The sequence below is a fragment of the Bombus impatiens genome, unplaced genomic scaffold (assembly GCF_000188095.3).
Source record: "Bombus impatiens unplaced genomic scaffold, BIMP_2.2 scf_4016, whole genome shotgun sequence".
Lineage (NCBI taxonomy): Eukaryota > Metazoa > Arthropoda > Insecta > Hymenoptera > Apidae > Bombus > Bombus impatiens.
In genome coordinates, this window is record NT_180435.1 from 394,168 (window position 1) to 412,640 (window position 18,473).

Genomic DNA, 18,473 nt, shown 5'->3' on the forward strand with positions numbered 1-18,473 from the left:
TGTTTTTAATTTTTTTTTTTTTTTTTTTTTTTTTAAAAAAAAAAAAAAAAAAAAAAAAAACGCAGAAGAAGGAAAAAAAGAAAAAGAAAATGATTCACCAACTGGCGCATACAATTACACGCTCGACGTATAAAAAATGGCTCGTGAATCGTAACTCGTTACGAATTGACCGAGAGGGGAGAGCGAATTACGCGCGTCTATGCGAATAAAACGCTTTTAACCGTAAGCCTTTTCGCGGCGAGCATTCGGAAGCAGAGTAAAAAACGTCTAAGGGAGAACTATCTTTGTATGGCGGTTGCTGCGTTTCACCATTCTCCGCCGACCGCGAATTTTTCAGCTCGTGACGATATTGTGCGACGACGGAAATCGGAATAGAGCCCGGTGCGTTTCCGGACGAAAAACGGAACTCAATGAGTATCGCTCTCTCGTTACCGTGCCAATTAATCTTGCTTGCCTTGAATCACAGGTAAATTGGCTTTTACGATTTCGACGAATCGAGGCGGAATTCGAGGACGGATCTTCTCTAACCGGAGCACTAGAGACGGACAAAACATCTCGTACATAGACGCGGGATACGATCGTATCGCTGCACACGCTGGTCCGATGTTTGAAAAAGAAGAAAAGAAAGCTAGTGGTGCGCATTTAGCGCATCCAACGGGAAATCGTGACGCACGTCGTCAAAACGAGGCGACGTTGTCCCGTTTTGACGAGATGACGATGAACATAGTTCACAGATAAAATGCAAAGTCTTTTGTTCTTTTGGGATAAACCGGCTATTTGAAATTCGCATTCTTGCACTCGAATATGTGCGTGTAGAGCGTTCGAGTAATCGACAGGGGAGCGATACGACGCGAAAAAACAAATCGAAAATATAGAACGAAACTTTTTCACGTGGCGCTTCGTTCCGCAGGAAATTATTTTTGCAATTTTTTTGCAAGTATGCGTATACCGTACTAGGTTGCTTCTTGATTTAATCATCTTCAAACTCTATCGTTCTCTCTGCATCTTTCATTTATTCGTAGTAAATAAATTTTCGTAAATTTCGCGTCAAAAGATCGCTCTTTTTTCTAATTTAAGAATATGATTTGAAAAATACAAAAGACCTGTTTTTTTTTTTTGCGAGAAAACACTACTGTTGAAAGCTTTTTTAACACGAGTACGTTCTCCGTTTGATACCAGCGGACTTGCGTTCGAAGCATTTTTCTGGTTCAACCATCGAAACCAGCTATACACGGGTTATAGGAAATCTACCAAAGAGAACTTTGATGGAACGTTCAACATGCCATAAAACGTTGGTGATTGTTTGAAAACTGGACTACACTGGACTATAGGAATTCGCATTAAGACTAGCTGAGAATCCATCCTATATTTGTCACACGGCTTGAGAATTATCGATCGTCGGGTGGATAAATAAGTTTTGAAACATCGATCGCCTATCGCACGAGGGTAAACCAAATAGAAAATAAGAGGTAATAGAACGGTAATAATGAAAATTCTGGTATTTTCGTGGTATTGCTTCTGGTAGCAACGACCGTATCGCGTTACCGGAATTCCGCCTCGGACATTTCATCACGGATAGCATTTGCGGACATTAGGAAGTACAGCGGTAAACGCCAGCTAAACAGCTCTTCGTTAATTTCACTTTGGCGGATTTGGTCGGAAGAATTCGAGAAGGGTCCGTCGAAACTAGCGGTTCTCTGTGGCTTTAATTGGAATCCTGGCCGATACCGAATCAACGCTGCGAAGAAAGCTCGTTAGATTAATTTGCGCAAAATTAACGAAGAATCGCTCCTAACGAATTTTAACGTCGATCGTGCAGTAACGATCGGCAAGGATTTTCGTGACTCGTTTTTTTGCCGCGACGACCAAGAGAAACGCTCGTAGAACAAAGACGCATTCTACGTTTCGTTTTTACTTTTCCATAAATAATCGCCTTATGCCCGTTCGTATACGCTGTTCGACCGGACCGTACATACCATCGTGCAGATAGCATCGTTGACGACCAAGTACCTGACGTAGAGGAACAGAAGGCACAGGACGCGTTCGCGTAGAGAAAGCGGCGAGTTTGGTGGAGAGCCGACTTGGAGTGGCTATTCAAAGTCGAACCGGCGTGCAATTAATTCCTGAACGCGGAGAAAGCGAATCGAGGCGGCCGATAGGGTGCACTTGTGACCCGCGTCACGATCGTTCGGCCAAAAGCTGAGTAGTCCGGACCCGAACTCGCTTGTCTCGAAACGCCGCGGGCACTCTAATTCAATGGACGATTCCGTTACGTACACCGTAAGCGACGTTATTGTCGTGGCTACGAACCTCTCCAAACCGGACCCCGCAAAGCCAAAACGAGACGTCAAACCGGCGATTCTGTGCGCGGAGTTATCGATTCGCAGCGAGTCGCGATTCATTCGAAAACTAATTTAACGTTCGTTAATGCACGGATATCAAATTTGCGCCTAATCGAATTTCTTCGGGCAAACGTCATCGTTGCCTTTCTCACGGTTCTCATCGATCGATTTTTCATCAATGGAATCGCGCTCGACGAACCATTGGAAACGCGTATACACGAGCAACGTAGTTGTTAACTCGAGATAACGACACGTAATCGAAACCCGTCTATGCGTTAAAAAGTATCGGCGTTGAAGGGAACGTGCGAGCACGCGAGACACGAGGTTTCACATAGAAGCTTAAGTCGAAGTTTTCATCGACGAAACGGCTGATCGAAGTATAACTGGAAGGATAAAACAAGCGGTGAGATGCAAATCGATACAGCCCCATTGCCAGTCCCAAACGAGTACGCTGCATGCTATATACCTTTGAAGCGCGAGGACCGAATGGCGAGTCCCTATGCAGCCCAACGGCGATAATTTGCAATTCGCATTTAAAACACGGCCGTGTGTCGGCTTTTTCGCGTTGGCCAGTCGCGCGTCGTAACGCGTACCATCGCGATTAAAGAGTCCTTCCACGTTTACGTAATTTGCACACGGAACTGACGCGCTTGGCATTTCCAAGTCCATTAAGATCATAGTCCGGGTAATTAGAAGGACAATGTATCTTGGTTCGTGAGTGGTGGATTAAGCGGTACGACCGTGGAAGAGATTAACCACTGGGAATGGTTCTTTCCAGCACGGTAACTTATAAGCCAGCCACGTACGCGAAACGTCCAGGACTCGCGGGCCGAAGTTACGTTGTGTAGAAATTCCGCTTCCAAAAAAAAAAAGAAAAAAAAAGAGAAAAAGAAGGAAAGAAGCGAAAAAAAAAAGAAAAAAAGAAAACGCGATGGGACGAAACGGAGAGTCGTACTCGGTCGAGGCTCGCCTCGAAATCACGTTAGGACGTACGAAAAATTGCGTCTCTCCGAAGGAAATAATTCAAGCAAACTCACCTGCCGGTCTCTGTGCACTGCTCGCGTAACGATACATTACGGACGGTATATTTTACGATGCAGAGAAAGGCCGGCCCTCCGTGGAATAGCCACGCGTACCGTCACCGTCGTAAAATATCGCACGAGCTTAATTAAACGCAAACCCCTTTGAACCGAGCACCGAGCGCTAGACAGGGTCTCGTTCTCTCGGTTCTGCTCGGTAGCTTAGTGACTCCGCTGTACCGGCCACTCTACCAATCGGATTCGCCACACGTACCACCTGCTTTCTTTCTATATTTACCTACTTATTTATATTTATCGTTACGTGTCGTTTGTCGTTTGTTCGCGGCAACCGGATCCGATGGAATTTCTTCCGGGTACCTCTCTAGTAGGGAGGACCATGGGAAAGCGAAGAAGAAAGAAAGGAAAGCGGCCACAAAGGACGGTACAATGGAGTTTGCGGAGCATTGTTTGAACATCTAGTACAATCCACTCGCGTCCTCCGTACCCCGCCTCTTGGTCATTCGATCGAGCCACAACTTTCCAAGCTTTTCTTCCTTGTACTAAGTAATGGTCGGTGGCTGGAGTCAAGTCGAACACGGGTCGACTCGAAGGTCGCAGCGAGATTTTATCATAGGAATGTCATTCGGGACAGAGTGGCGTTCAGTTTTAATGCTTTCATTGTGCGCTTCTCAGTAGGTCAAGCGTTCGGCGGCATTTGAATCGAAAGAGATCCTCGGCAACGGTCACAAAGACGCCGTTGCCAGCTAGCAAGCATGCGCTAGATCTCGCGCTTCTTTAACTTTCGGCTAGTCCTCGCACCCCGTTTCTCGAAAGTTAGAAGACCAAAGGGAGAGATATGGCTGCCGTCGGTGTCTAAAAAAAATACAAAAAGTTTGTTTCCTCTTTCTGTTACAGTGACTGGGCTGAAGCTGCTTTACATAAGCGTCCCGCCGTACTCCTTTAGGGGCCAGAGTGCGCTTCTCGAGTGCAGGTAAGAGTACTCGGACGTGGTGCAACGTCGTCGAGCGGCGTCGTTTTCAAAGAGATTCTCGCTGGTCCTTCCGCGTCTCTTTTTTTCGATCGACCGACGACGATCGATCGTACAGAACGATGCCACATTCGGGAACGACGGGCGCGAAATCATCGCCGAAGCAAACGCGTACGTCGTTGTTCGTAAATGTCGGGACGTTCGAAGAGACAGAAACGGCTGACATACGAATACGAGCAACGAGGAAGCTGACGTTATTAATTGGAAAATATTGCTTTCCGTGCAGCGTCGCGTTCGCTAAGTACGTTGTGCGCGAGGCTAACAGGTGTCGTAACGCCTGCGAACGATGGCGTCGTAGGAACCGTCGGCATTTTTCGTCTGACTCGACGTGGCGTCGTCGCGCGCCAGTCTCCCATAACGATTCTACTTTGCTGGCGACGTTTTCAGCACGCGTTCAATGCACGCGAGATAAATCGATTCGCGGTCATCCAGCGAATAAATCCCTGGAAAACGACAAAGCCGTTGCAGTCGGACGCGAGCGATCGAGCGGTCCGATACGAGTGGGAACCGCAACGAAGAAACGCGAAGACGGGTCGAGCGATTTTTCTCTCTTATTTACAGCAAGGGAAACCAGACGAGAAGAACTCGTAAAGACATCGATAAGATGCCAGCCAATAACGTATCGAGTTTACGCTTAGCGTCCGAGCGAGACGGTAAATAAGATTAAAAATAAGACGAGAAGAAGAGGATGGATCGGTAATCCCTTGGAGCTAGGAATCTCGATATCTTTCCGCTCTCTCCTCGCGCTTTATTTATTTATACTCGCAATATCGTAGACCGCAATCCGAGCGGCAAAGCTTCCTCTTACCTCTGTTGGGTTTCTCGCCTGAAAAAGATGCTTCCCGAGGCATCCGAGCGCGTACAATCTTCGACTCCCGCGAGATCTCTTTCGAATTCGTTCGCGGAACCCTGGCCTCTTCCTTGCGCGTCTGCTTCGTGACGTCCCTGTGCCATTTCCTCTTCCGGTTACACGGCAATCTTGCAGATTTCGTCCACAGCCACGAGAGCTTCTCGTTGAATAAGGGCCGAGTTGCTTCCAACTATGCAGAACTTTCGTTCCGTTGTCTATTGCCTGGAACACGAATTCGAACGCCTAACTCGAACGAACGTTTCGCCCTCCAGTGAACGCGAGTTGGAGCGCGCAGCCTGTAGCGTCCCTGCGTCGATCATCGTAGCGGTCCGTTCTCCCCATCTTCGTCGGGGTTGTCGTATGGCCGGTAATTGCGCGAGTCCAGTAGTTAGCGCGGAATCAAAGTTTCTTCCGGTAGGAAACGACGGGTCTCGGCGAATCTCTGTTAACGAATCTCCATTAACCACGATTCATAGGCGAAGACGATGCAAGGCATCCGAGTACTTGGCTATCGGTGTTGCTCGATCGTTTCTTTCTCCTTATCTTTGTTTCGTCGTTTATAAAATCTAGCTCGAAGCTTCGGACATACGAACAAATGCCCATACCGATAGCTGGTGTCTTTCGACTTTTTCCAAATCGCAGTATTTTCAGTGCGCGATCAATCAGAGATTCGAGAAGACGACAGTCGCGTGAATAGCGCCGAACGAATCATTAGGCGAACGTCGACTATAGATTTTAGAACTGGTCGAGAGTCGGTTGATACAAGAAGCGTTTGTGAGAAAATCGTAGAATGGTCGTAAAATGTTTGCAAACATGTTTACTGGTGAGTACGCGCCTTAACGGTTACTACAGCCAACTAAACCCTGCGAAACTTCCGCAGAGTTGACCAAACTGCCGTTCATTCCCATACCAGACGACATCTATTCCCCTCGCAGAGACGGAACGCGCCGAAGGAGTAACGCGACGTAGGGCACGAGGCTTTAAAACCCTCCGGCATAAAGCTTTCCATGGGAGTTTTAAATATCATAGAGTCGTTGATAGGACAGAGTTTCGAACAGAGGGTTGTTTTCGTAGCTTTAATAAAGTCATACGGAATAGCATAACGCGCGGTATAACACGCGAGTATCGAAGAACAGCGACGAACGGATAAATTTCGTGGTGTGATTTCGTATTTGTAATCGCGTCGGATTAACAACTCGATCGGTTCTCGAGATATAAAACCTGAAAGCTCTAAATTACGAGAAATAGCGAATGGTATCTGTTTCATCGCGGAGAATGCGTGCGCGTGATCGTAATAGTAAAAACAACGTCGTCGACTCAACGTGCCGCTGACCATCCCGTGAGACGTTGGAGCCTGTGAGGTAGGTCAGTAACTGTAGGTGAGCGTGTGAGATTCGATCGCGGAAATAGGAAGACGATATTAAAACGTTAAACATTATGCTCCGCTTTAAACGATGATATCTCAGGAATGGAAAGTCGTAACAGTATAAAACTGAAATCGTTTTAAAGAAGAGAGTTTCCCGTTTCCCGTTTCCCGCGAGCTTATTACCATAGCGAAGATACGAAGAACTTTGGAATAATAATCGTACAAAGTTTCGGCCACTTTAATACGTTATCCGCAAGCTTGAAAATACGCGTATCGTACCGAAATACGTTATTCCATTACTTGCGAATTAATGTTGCGCGATAGTACTGGTAAATACTTTTAACTCGAACGGTAATGCGCTACATGTAAATTAGCATGATATCTGGCTTGTTTTCGATACGATAGATAGAATACGGTAGAAATATCGATCATTCGTATTAATTTCTCTGTTGATTTATACGGATTGTTTTCGGGCTCGTACTAAAACACGAAAGAGTGGTATAAATCTACATGAAAAAATAAATCGAAAATGTGGAGTGACATTTTATCGTAGCATTATTTCGGAATAAATCGATAATAAAAATCTGTCGAATACAAGTACATTTACACGTGATCTCGCGCGTTACGCCTGCATACATACGACACGTGTCGATGTAATGCTTGCTTGAAACACTGTTCGTATTTATCGAATACCAAGGAATGAGAAATGAGACACAAACGTATATATCACGCGATAATTTTATTTATTAGTATTAAAATTCTGAAAAATCATTTACTTTTTGTCCTACTTTTGCCCTGGACATTGACAAAATGACAAAAGCTGAAGGTTTAAACGGAATATGAGAGAAAAATTTGTCTACGTCGTATTCGAGTACAGCGCGCGTGTAACTCCAGGAATCCCGAACACCGACTTACTCGGAAACGAGTTTTCGTACAAGAAAAATTCTACAGCTTCGATTCGATCTTTCACGCGGGTTGTCGTAAAACGAAGCTAACGCTCGTTAATCGCGTATGTTGTAAGAAACATTGAATTATCCGAGAATCTGTTGAAAGTTTTCAAGATTTATTACACGTATTTTACTAAAACTTGTCTCGTTAAGGCTCGCGCTGGAAACTAGCGAGTGTCAGGTGACTCACAGACAAGAGCGTACATCCGTCACCTTCTCGATCGTATCGCCAAAGCCTTTGTCGTAACACGACTTAAATAATCGTTAAAAGTCACGCGGAACATCGAAATACACTTTGGAAAAGATGGAACCAACGACCGTGGTCGTGGATTAACCGTGTAACGTGTCCTCGATGATATTTCGTGGATCCTTAAGCTCCGCGCGCGTGCCACCATGTTAATTAAGACGTAATGAAATTATGGTGCCAGCATTGCGCGTCCTACAATTACGGCTAGTCGGAATATGCATTCTAATTAGTGGCGCGGACTCAACGACTTTTCACGAAGAAAATAAGGTCGACCGTTGGATATCGCGCGCGCCTGCATTTCTAGTGGGTACTTGTTTTCACGAGCAATGTAAGAAACAGCGAGCAATTGCCGAGTCGACTTTGATTTCCAGGGAAAATCGATTTTCGCGAACGTGTCGTCGACCTAGACCGCGAGATCGCTCGATAATATCCAGCGAGACGGACGCGTCGAACCAAATTGCAACGTTGATCGCGAAAACCGATCGATCGAATCAACGCGTTGATCCCATCCGCGTAGCCAGCCAGCTGCCGAGCAAAATCCCAAGATTAATTCACAGAACACGAAGCCGTGCGCAAGATAGAGATTTTTCCAATTTTGGTCTTAAGCGTTATTTTTCTTGGGACCAATGCTCGCGTCGTATAATATCAACGCGTTATCGATTGTATCTCGGACGCATCGGAAAATCTATCTAAGCGTGATGGAATGGCGAGGAGAAGGACGAGAAACGGAGAAGAAAGTCGCAACGCGAGTGGAGCGCAGGTTGTCGAATGGAGTTGTTCGAATTCGCGAATCGGTCGTGCGTTATCGAATTATAAAGTTGAGAAGCAAAATTCGTCAGTCGGAGTGGCATATCCTGCGCGCCGCTGGCACGTATCCTCGAACAAACTCTATCGAACTATTACGTTTTGAAACTCAATAACTTGAGAACAGCGAACCGGCGTAACGTTGCGATATTGAATTGAAACTTTTTCGTTATTCTTGTATTTTGATCGATCGATTTAGCCGCCCTAGAGATTAAAAATATCGCCTCGTTGCTTTTGACGTCGAGGCACAGATTATCGTCGGAAGAGACAAAGATCGGCGTGTTTTCGTCGTCGTCTTCTCGTCGCAAAATACGTAACGAAGCAAAGATCGTCGTGTATCTAACTAATCCTACTAGCCTAATAATAAATACTGTTGCGTATCGCTTCTTTTTTTAGCATTGACGCTGCAATCTTGAAACGATTTCGCTTGCGAAGAAGACGCACGTACCGCGCGACGCGCCACTCGGAACAATTTCAGCTTATCCGATAAAATATTCATCTATTTTCTACCGCTTTAAAGTTATAGCTTGACCCAGTTGCCAGAAACGTGTCGTACGCTGTGTGTACGAGACACGCCGTTGCTTTTTTTAGATTTTAATTTTGTAAGTGGACAACACCGATACGCAAGTAGCATCGGTAGACGATCGAACGTTATTATCTTGGTGCTGTACCGTTGTATCGACATGGCAACGAGATAGCAAAAGGCACGTGAGATCTGTGTAATCGGAGTCTGAGCTCCGCTCTATACGTCGAGAAATTCGGAACGAGGAGAAGGTGTGAGAGGACCTTGGCGTAGCAGGTCGCCGTCTTTTCACTTTACGACCGAAGGTCCAAAGTCTCGCGACTTTCCATTTTTCCCAGGTATCTACCAGCCAAACGAACGTACTCTTTCCGACTCTTCGTTCTTACGTTCAGTTGTCGTTTCCTTCCGTTCGGTTTCTTTCAAACGGTGGAACGTGACACGTTCGCGCGGCACTTTTCTCCACGTCCTCGTTCCTCATAGTCCTGCCAAAACAACCAGCCATTCGTATTCTAATCTCATTCTCCTTCGCTTCTGGAATAAGGCTCGCGATAGCTGGTTCATAGGCCGGAAGAGCGAACGAAACAGCGGCGGTATCGTTTTCCTCTCGTCCCTCGTTTCTCGATTTTCAAGCAGCCACGGTACGACGATCGGCATCGAGTTTTATAAAGTGAGGCTGGCGCGACGTTCTCGACGATAAATACGGTCGATGTCCTGTTTATTCTCGGACGTCTTGGGAGGCTCGTCGAGGATAGGACTTGCCGAAAGTCGTTTGAAAAATGGAAGGAAAAGAAGGTGGAGCGGCAAGGCGAGAACGGCAACGAGACGATTTGCGTAATTAACGAGCTTCGAAGCTAAATTGACATTTCGCTCGGAGTGTTGCGCGGTACTCGGCATCTTCTCGTACACTCTTAAAATCGATGTGATTTATTCAGAGGACGCTAGGAGTCGGTAGGTCGTGTCCAGAGTCGCAGAGTCGTATTCGATGGAAACGATCGTCGCTTGGTCGAGCGATAGGCGAGGAAACGGGCGAGAGGATGAAAGCGAAGAGGGGGGAGGGAGGGCGAGAAGGCGTCGTTTGTTTGGCTCGGTATCCTCGATTATCCGGGTCGACGTACCGTTTTTCTCGACAGAAGCGACATTCTCTCGCGGAAAAAGGAAAGAGTTGGACGACGAGCATGTACACGAAGTTCTTTGATATTGGGTGCCAGTGGAGCGCCAGGACGGCAGCATGACGCAGCAAAGAGACGGGGATCGTTTTCCGACGTAGGTATAAATTGCAAATTAGTTTACCGTCCCCAGCGAGCGCTCGGTTGTTGGTTTATCCGGCGCGTCGCCTCTTCTCTTCTCCGTATCCCGCTCCTAACCTCGCTCCGTCCTGTCTCGTTCCGGCAACCCGTTTCAGCTCACCTCGTTTCATTCTCCGTTCCGTTCTCTGTCCTGTTCAATTCCGGTTCGCCTGTTTCGTCCCGCTCCAAACGGCATTCCGAGCGGCTTTAACGGGGCGCGGAGACCAACGACCAAGTTCCTTCGTGATTTTGGCGCGCGAGCAGCCGTCCCTCCTCGTCTTCTTGCTGGCACCCGTCGAAATTCCGGGAAATTTCATCGCCACGGAGATCGCGAGCGAATCCTTCCGAGCGCGACTAACGCTTCGCAAGCGTTCAACGGAATCTTCGAATCGGAAGCAAAGTCCGAAGACCGAGTGTGCGATGGACTGTCGTTTGCGACGTTCTACGCCGAGACGCACTCCTTTCTCGAGACGCGTAACTTCTCGAACAGAAGAACGATCGACTTCTCTTCGTTACAAATCTTCCAACTTTGCGCAACTTCTTCGAACGGCCGGCGAATGGTAGTCGAAGGCGGAAAAACGCTTTCTCCGAGCTCCGTCTGGGCCATCGAACGAGATGATAGAGCGACGACGGACCGAAGATAGTTGGGCAATTTTCCAACGTCAAGAACGCTTTTACGCGCATACAGGATACGACGTACAGTCGCGATACGTCGAAGCTACAGCCCTTCCGCTGCTGCACCGAATCTCTCTCCGCTGCGAACAATGGGGTGCCCGGTGGATATAAAGCAGCTTCCCTCTTGCGCGTTCTACCGCGACTCGCAAATCCGACACGCGATAATTTGATCAAAGAACAGAGAAATTTGCCTGGCGCGCGGTCCTCTGCACCGTCGCTGTAGCTCGTTGACGAGCGGATACCGTGCGCGCACGTGCATACTCGACGAATCGAATCGAATCGGATGGAATCGAGTCGAAACAAAAGATTTCCGCTTTGCCGTGTACGAGGCAAGGTCTCGGAGAAAGGGAAAGCAAAGGGAAGAGAGGAAGAGGGTGGAAAGAAGGGAAAGAAGCAGATACGACGGAAGAGAAAATTGGTAGGATCTATATAGAAAGGAGGGAAAGCTGGGAAAGCCGCCACAAAGAGAAAAGAAAATGGAAAGGCGGAGCGTGAGAGCGCGCGAGCTTGGAAATCCGAGGGGAGGCGAAGGGGGAGTTCCCGCAGGACACGACCCGGCAAATGAGCCGGAGGATGCAAATCAATCCCACGACGCAGCCCTCCAAATTGTGCACCTACGCTCGAATGCGGCAATCCCTTTTCCGGTAGCTGCAGCTGGCAACTAGGGAGCTACCTCCACGGCGGCGACGGTGACGGCGATGGCGACAGCAGCACCGGTGCCAATGCAAGCGGAAGCCGAGCAACCCCTCCCTACCGGATGCCCCCCTTGGGTACGTCGGCTATGCAACGATGTCACTATGCGACCGTGTCGCTTCGCGATGGTGCAACGATCGAGCAACCGAGCAACCGAGCAACCGAGTAACCGGCTAGTTGGCCAACAGACTGTACAAACGACGTCGCGATACAACATCCTACAGCGGAGCATCGACGTATTCCATACGACGGTGCACGGTATCTAACGGTAACGCGGCGTGCAACTACCTTATCGTACTCTTCTCGTCGTTGACTCGACGATATAGAACGCCTACGTTGAAACGTAATCGACCGACTCTCCGTTGCGACGCAATTTAACGAGTTGAGAGAATGGCAGAGAGGAAAGGGGTGAAGCCGACGGGGTAAATTCCGAAAGACGATTACGATCGAGACACGAGGCTAGACGCGCACGACAATAAGAGAAACGACGTTGCATCCAGCCATCTAGGAATGCCAGAGGAGGAATAAAATACGACGCGGATAAAATTTAATCGCTGGTAAACGTAAGCTGGTCTTCTCGCTGCTTTGTTATCGAGACGATCGCCGCAAGCAGAGTGTGTATAATAGATACGGTCCAATTCGAGGATGAAAGTACCGCGTATTAGTCGACGAGTTTTCCAACGAGCGAGTTTCGCCGTCGCGCGTTATCCGCGATCGTTCCGCCGGATACGGTCGATGCTATTACGCGAGGCAGCCAGCGAATCCGAAAAGCAGGACGTATCGCGCCACGGTGACTCCAGACATCGTCGCTCCACTCCAACACAAACGTGCCAGTTTAATTACTTTACAAATATTAATTATCGCGTTGCACTCCAGCTCGCGCTCCAGCGGAATAGCCTGTTGCGCTTCGCGATTTTATCGGCGATTCCGATAGCGGAACGCGAACGGTATTGGTGTTGACGAACGACGATCACCGAAGAAGAACGGCAGAGTGGAGGTCGATTCGATCTCGTTACGACGAAGGAAACGATCCGAGGAAAAAGACGAAGGGCGGAAGAGACGAAGAAACCACGTTTGCTTGTAAAATCTTCCGGACGTTCGATTCCGTGGAATTATCCGAGCTAAAAGATTTCCGGTTTTCGAAGATGGGACGCGAACGGAGAATCCTCCGAGGGACCTTTTTTTTTAATTCCCCGACGGGAGAACGATGAACGAGAGGAAAGCACTCGATTAGCAAATTGATGCGATTCGCGACGCTACGCTTGGATCGCGGATGTTGATCAATTACCGTAATTGTTGTTCGCCAGGTTGGAAGCTTGTCACGCGACAGTGGCCCGTTCCTTCCTTCGTGCCGGGCATCATTGTAATCACGTTAAAGCGCATACCTACGGACGAACACGTAGCTCGCACGATTCTCGGCAACCGCTGCCTCGTTTATCGTGCGACGCGAGAACCCGAATCGTTTTTGCCTGGCCGTTCCCACCCTTCGCATTACCTGCGTCTCTTCCTTTTCCCGTTGCTTCTTCCCCTTTGTGGATGGAAAAACGTTCACCGGCCTTTTCCAAAACGCAACAACGTTCAGTTACGTAACATTCGCGAACCGCAGAAGACCGAACAGCCGGGATAACGAAACAAAACGAGACACCGAGACCAGATGAGACGATTCCATGGAATATCGGATAAACGAACGAAATCTCCGATATGTAAAGCAAAAAATACATCAAACGCGCGCTCGATACTTCAAATACGTTGCCGGAAACCGGTAACAGTTTCCATTACTCGCACGGCCCAACCATCGAAACGGTCTACTCTGCGACTAATCGAGAAACGATTCCGCGGTTCGTACGCGTCACGACTACCGTTTCATCTGCTTTCGTCCTCGGTCTCGACTAATCGATATTAACCAAGAGAAACGCGCCGAGGATATACAAAGAGAGAGAGAGAGAGAGAGAGGAAGGGAGAGAAAACGAAATATTTATTTATTTGTTTAATGGCCATTCTGTTTCATATCCAGTAATCTTGATAGAAATAATTGAAATACGATGCGATGACACAACTATACATGCAAGAAGAACCTCTTCTATATACAAAGACACAGAACGTACATATACGTATAATAGCACCGGCGCATCGAACATTTCTCAGAAAATTCAAGAATCGATACCAGGAAGCGATTAATCGATCAGAACCTTGCGTTTGCAGAGAGTGAAGATTACATGCAAAGTAATATGCAAGCTCTCGTTCGCGAAACGCGTTTGAACGCATTCCTATTACAACATTAAACGTGTGAATTCTTCGCGATCGAGCGTCCCGAACGGGCCTGAATATTCCAGCTCGCCCAACAACTTTGTACCGTTCTTTATTAGAAAGAAACTTCTCACTCTTGCGTATTGTCACGCGCGCGAAACCCCGGACGCAAACAAATGGATAAACAAATGGTCGAGAAACTATTCAACCGGCGCTTTTCTTAACGATAAGTCACGCATCGTTTGCTCTCTTGTTTCAGATACGACCTAGAAGCGGACAAGCTTTACTCCATCACGTGGTACAAGGATCACGAGGAATTCTACAGATACGTGCCTAGAGGGGAACCTACGAAGCACAGCTATCGCGTCGAGGGCGTTAAAGTTGACGTGAGTTGAAAGCTCTCCTGTGTGCCGCAACGTCGCGCACTCTTGTTCCGACTTTGGTATCTGATCATCGTATTGCCACGTACCACGCGCGCGACATCCGCTGTCCGCATCTTCTCCGCCTTCTACTTTACGGATTATCTTTGTACAATTCCGCTCGACGCTCATGCTCGATCGGAGCGCGATTAACCTTCCCGTGATCTCGACCACGGTTCTCTCTGTCCGACTGTCTCTCGCTCTCGCTCTCGCTCTTCTCGAAGACAGGACGAAGACGAATCAACGAGATCCAGAAGGAAGAGAAGCAACGATTCGCGCATGGCGATGCCCCCGTTACGAGAACTAACAAAGCGAGCGACATCGACGGAAATTCCACTTACGAGCGACCGGTAAAAGTACAGAAGGAAAGAGCAAGCAGTTACTCGGCTCTTTTATCTCGTATCCAACTTCAATATCCAGCGTATCTGTACGCGCGTATAGACGTATTTTTGTATTACGCAATGCGCTGAAACGCGCGCAATTACCTCCGCGAACATGCGTCGGTGGTCCGATCTAAGGTAAACATTTCGCGAATGCTTCTCTTTTTTCTCTCACGGCTGTCGACGTGTCGCGAAATTGAGTTCAGTCGGTGGGAAAGTAACGAAGGTTTGCTGGATACGAAAATGACGCGACTCACTACCATGTTATTGTTTTATTTAACAAGTTTACTTTTGGATTATGTTTTTAGCTGGAACTTTTTACGTTACGTACACCGGCGTTTATAAGCGAACCACTCGGAAATATAATGAAAAGCATAAAGAAGCGACCACGTTACAAACGCTATTTTTTAAATTTGCCTCGAGACTTGCTGTTACTTGCGTGCCATCCACTTGTAATAAATCAACTCGTGGGAAACATCGACAACAGCGTACCTGTGTAACGAAACTGAGAAATTAACGAAAACTAGAGTTCGCTGGTTTGTCTACCGAGAAGCTGAGCCGCGTGACAGAACGTCTACCAGTCCCGTGTAACAGATTCGCAAAGGAAAGATTAATCGATCGGTATCGCGTGTTTATGAAATCCGTTTGAAACGATTTGTCGCAACACTGAGCCAACGTGTAATATATTTAAAGCTCTGGTCAAATAATTCCTCGATTCTTCTGCGAGTCACGCAAGGATAACGACTGGGAGATCGTAAGCGTCGTTTATGCGCATACAGAGTCGTAACAAGTGGCTGCAAGTTGACGAGAAATTGGCTGGCTGATCGTAAAGACGTTCGTTTACTCTGATACTGAACGAACAACGAAACCAATATCACCGGCAGTGCGGAGAATTTGCGTTTTTGCGAGTCTCGTTCAAAGGAGAAAAGGTAGAATATTCGCGTACGCATACAAATGCGACCAGGCGACGATAAACTAGGAGAGTGTTCGAATATCGAAGCGTTTCGTGTCACGCGATAAACGTAAAAGTCAGCCATTACCGGTTCCTCGTGTAACCATCGGTTCATGAGTATCGGGATATTTACGAAACTTCTGAGTTACAAAATTTCTTCGGTTTCTACCTTTCGTTTATATACGTTTCTCAAATTTTATCTGTCGAGGTTATTTGACGTGTAGAAACTCGCGGATAAATTTTAAGGTAGAAAATATGCTTAAATAGAAGCGTAATTCTAAGTAAGAATACAATTTCAACTGGTCCAGATCCGCACGCTAGCTGTGTTACCCGATAACTGAAAACCCCGAAGCCAACGTCGCCTGTCTACCGTTTACGGTCTGTCTTCGTCGCAGTCTTTCGTCTATACGCTGTCGATAGCTTCGGCGCTTGAGAAGACTAAACAGACCAGATGTAGAGTTTTCTTAGAAGCGGTGACCACTTCGACATCATCGATATTAATTATGGCGATTTTGTTTCGTTGGAGCGTTGACCGAGCAACGTTTCGTGAATATAAAACTCTGGTCGATTAATCGTCGTTTCCATAGCTTCCTCGACCCTCGGACAAAATGTCAGGTTACGTACGATATCAGCGCGTGTTCTAGAACCCGCGAGCAAGAATAGAGACCTGGAATTCGACCGCGGTGACGCGGCCGATCACCATGCGGAATGCAAAACCGAGTCGCGCGCTTGTTCGTTGAAGAGATGGCTCGTCCACGGCCGAGACGGCACCCAGCTTTGAACGTAAGAAGCCTCTATTCAATTTCCCTTTCCGAATTTTATTCCACGTCGTCTATAAAAGTATTTCATCGAACCAGTTGGAATGGACGGAGTAAAAAGGGCGAAGGAACGACGGGGTGGAAAAGCATAAAGTTCGCGATACGTTTCGATATACGTCGACGAGGTGGATGCGCGTTGTCCCCGTACAGGTGGAACGAGGTCGCCTTTATCGTGCCGAATAAATGTTTGACGAATCGGGACGAGACTAGGAAGAGAGAGAGAGAGAGAGAGAGAGAGAGAAGGAGCGAGATCGCCGCCATCTATCGTGACTGAAGGAAGAGCCACGCGGTGTAAAGTCGGAAAGGCGGAGGAAAAGCTCGGAGGTTAAGAGGAAGAAAGAGCTGGGTGAAGGATAGGAGCAACCGTTGGCTAACCGATCGATTTCTCGGATCGCGCGATGTGGTCCCGGAGGCCGTGGAAGGCAGAAACGGATCGCACGAGACTCGTCTATTCTCGGTACGATACGTCCGCTTCCGATTCGCGTTTTGGAAGGCACGAAAGTTCCGTTTTCCTCGACGCTCGTTAATATCGGCCGACGCGTAACGAGCATTACGTGAGTCGAATCGGCTCATCCTTTTGCTCCGTTCTCGAGATCCAGAAGAGAAAAGGAAGAGAAAGAGAGAACAGCTATTAATCTGACTCGGTCCAATGGCTCTCCGATATCGACAAAGAAATTTCTCCGTGGACAAAAGCGAGCGTGTCTTTTCACCCCTTCCATCCGGACCATTCCTCCACTTGGATACGCTCACGTGACACTTATTGGAGTAGCAGGAATTAAGTGGATTTAGCGGGCGGACTCGTATATTTTTGCTCGGGCTCTCGACTTTTAATTTTCCCTCTCATTCCCCCTCCCCTTTTGCTCCGTTACGTAACACCACACTTAATTTCACTATCTGAAAATTTTAAATCGTGGCCCCGATTCCCCGCGTTTATTTAACTCTCCCTCCGCTCCTGCCGCGCTCGTCCGGTTAAAGGTCGACTTTACGAAGAATAGAAGAAAACCGAATGGCAGGACAAGCTGCGATTACCCCGCGAACGCGCAGGGTATCGTGGCGGACTAATCGACGACTAGCGGAAGCGATTAAGCGCTTTATCGACCAGAGATCGTTTTCCCGACGACGCAACGCTTTCACGCCGTTTTCCCAGCGTCAACCATTTCGAAACGTCCCACGGTAATCCCCTCGTTCGTTAATTCCCTGTTCGCTAAAGACGAAGAATGTGTGCCGCGGTTCCCTTTGAAATCGTGTTTCGTATCGGAGCGAAACTTTTCATCGGTTAGGAATCGAAGTCTCAAACCTCGAGCTCTCTCGCCGATGCTTTCGCGAAACTTTTTCCCTCTGTCTTGCTCTTTCGTTCGAAAGTTTGGCCTTCCGAGACAGCGATCCTCTCGTTCCGTGTCACGACGCGTTTTCAAGAAATGTAGCACACGCGAAACAGCGGCGAAGAACGAGTCACGTTTTATCGGAACGCATCCGACGATGCAGCGACGTGCCGCGTTTCTCGCTGAATCGCAGACACGCGTGTCTCTCTATCTCTTTTTCCCTTTGCTCCCCGAGCGACCTAAATCGTTCGGCCGAAGAGTCGCGTTCACTGGACGAAATAACCCCGAAGGTAATGCGATTCTCTCCGACATTTCGACTTCCCTTCACCCTGCTCCCTTGTTTTCCCGCAACTTTTCTCCCCGTTCTCCAACGTAAATCGATTTGTCGATGAGGAAAGTTTGCGTTCGACCGAGTCTCACCGCGGCGGAATAAACGTCGACGTTTCCCCGCGATCGCTAAAAACTTGTCGGCAACTCGATCTGCGCGCTCCTCGTCCAGATTCCGTTGGACTTCGTCGGACGATCGGATCGTCGC

At 47.9% G+C, this 18,473-nt stretch overlaps 1 protein-coding gene across 8 annotated transcripts in view; it reads left to right on the top strand.

The window, feature by feature from the left end:
* The window catches only part of LOC100744512, a 148,248-nt gene that overhangs the window by 117,694 nt on the left and 12,081 nt on the right, over window positions 1–18,473 (top strand). For all 8 annotated transcript variants that reach the window (XM_033324605.1, XM_033324604.1, XM_033324607.1 and 5 more), the window contains 2 exons: window positions 4,277–4,352; window positions 14,307–14,433. In XM_033324605.1, coding sequence (XP_033180496.1) covers window positions 4,277–4,352; window positions 14,307–14,433 — 203 coding nt within the window. The remainder of the gene's footprint in view (window positions 1–4,276; window positions 4,353–14,306; window positions 14,434–18,473) is intronic.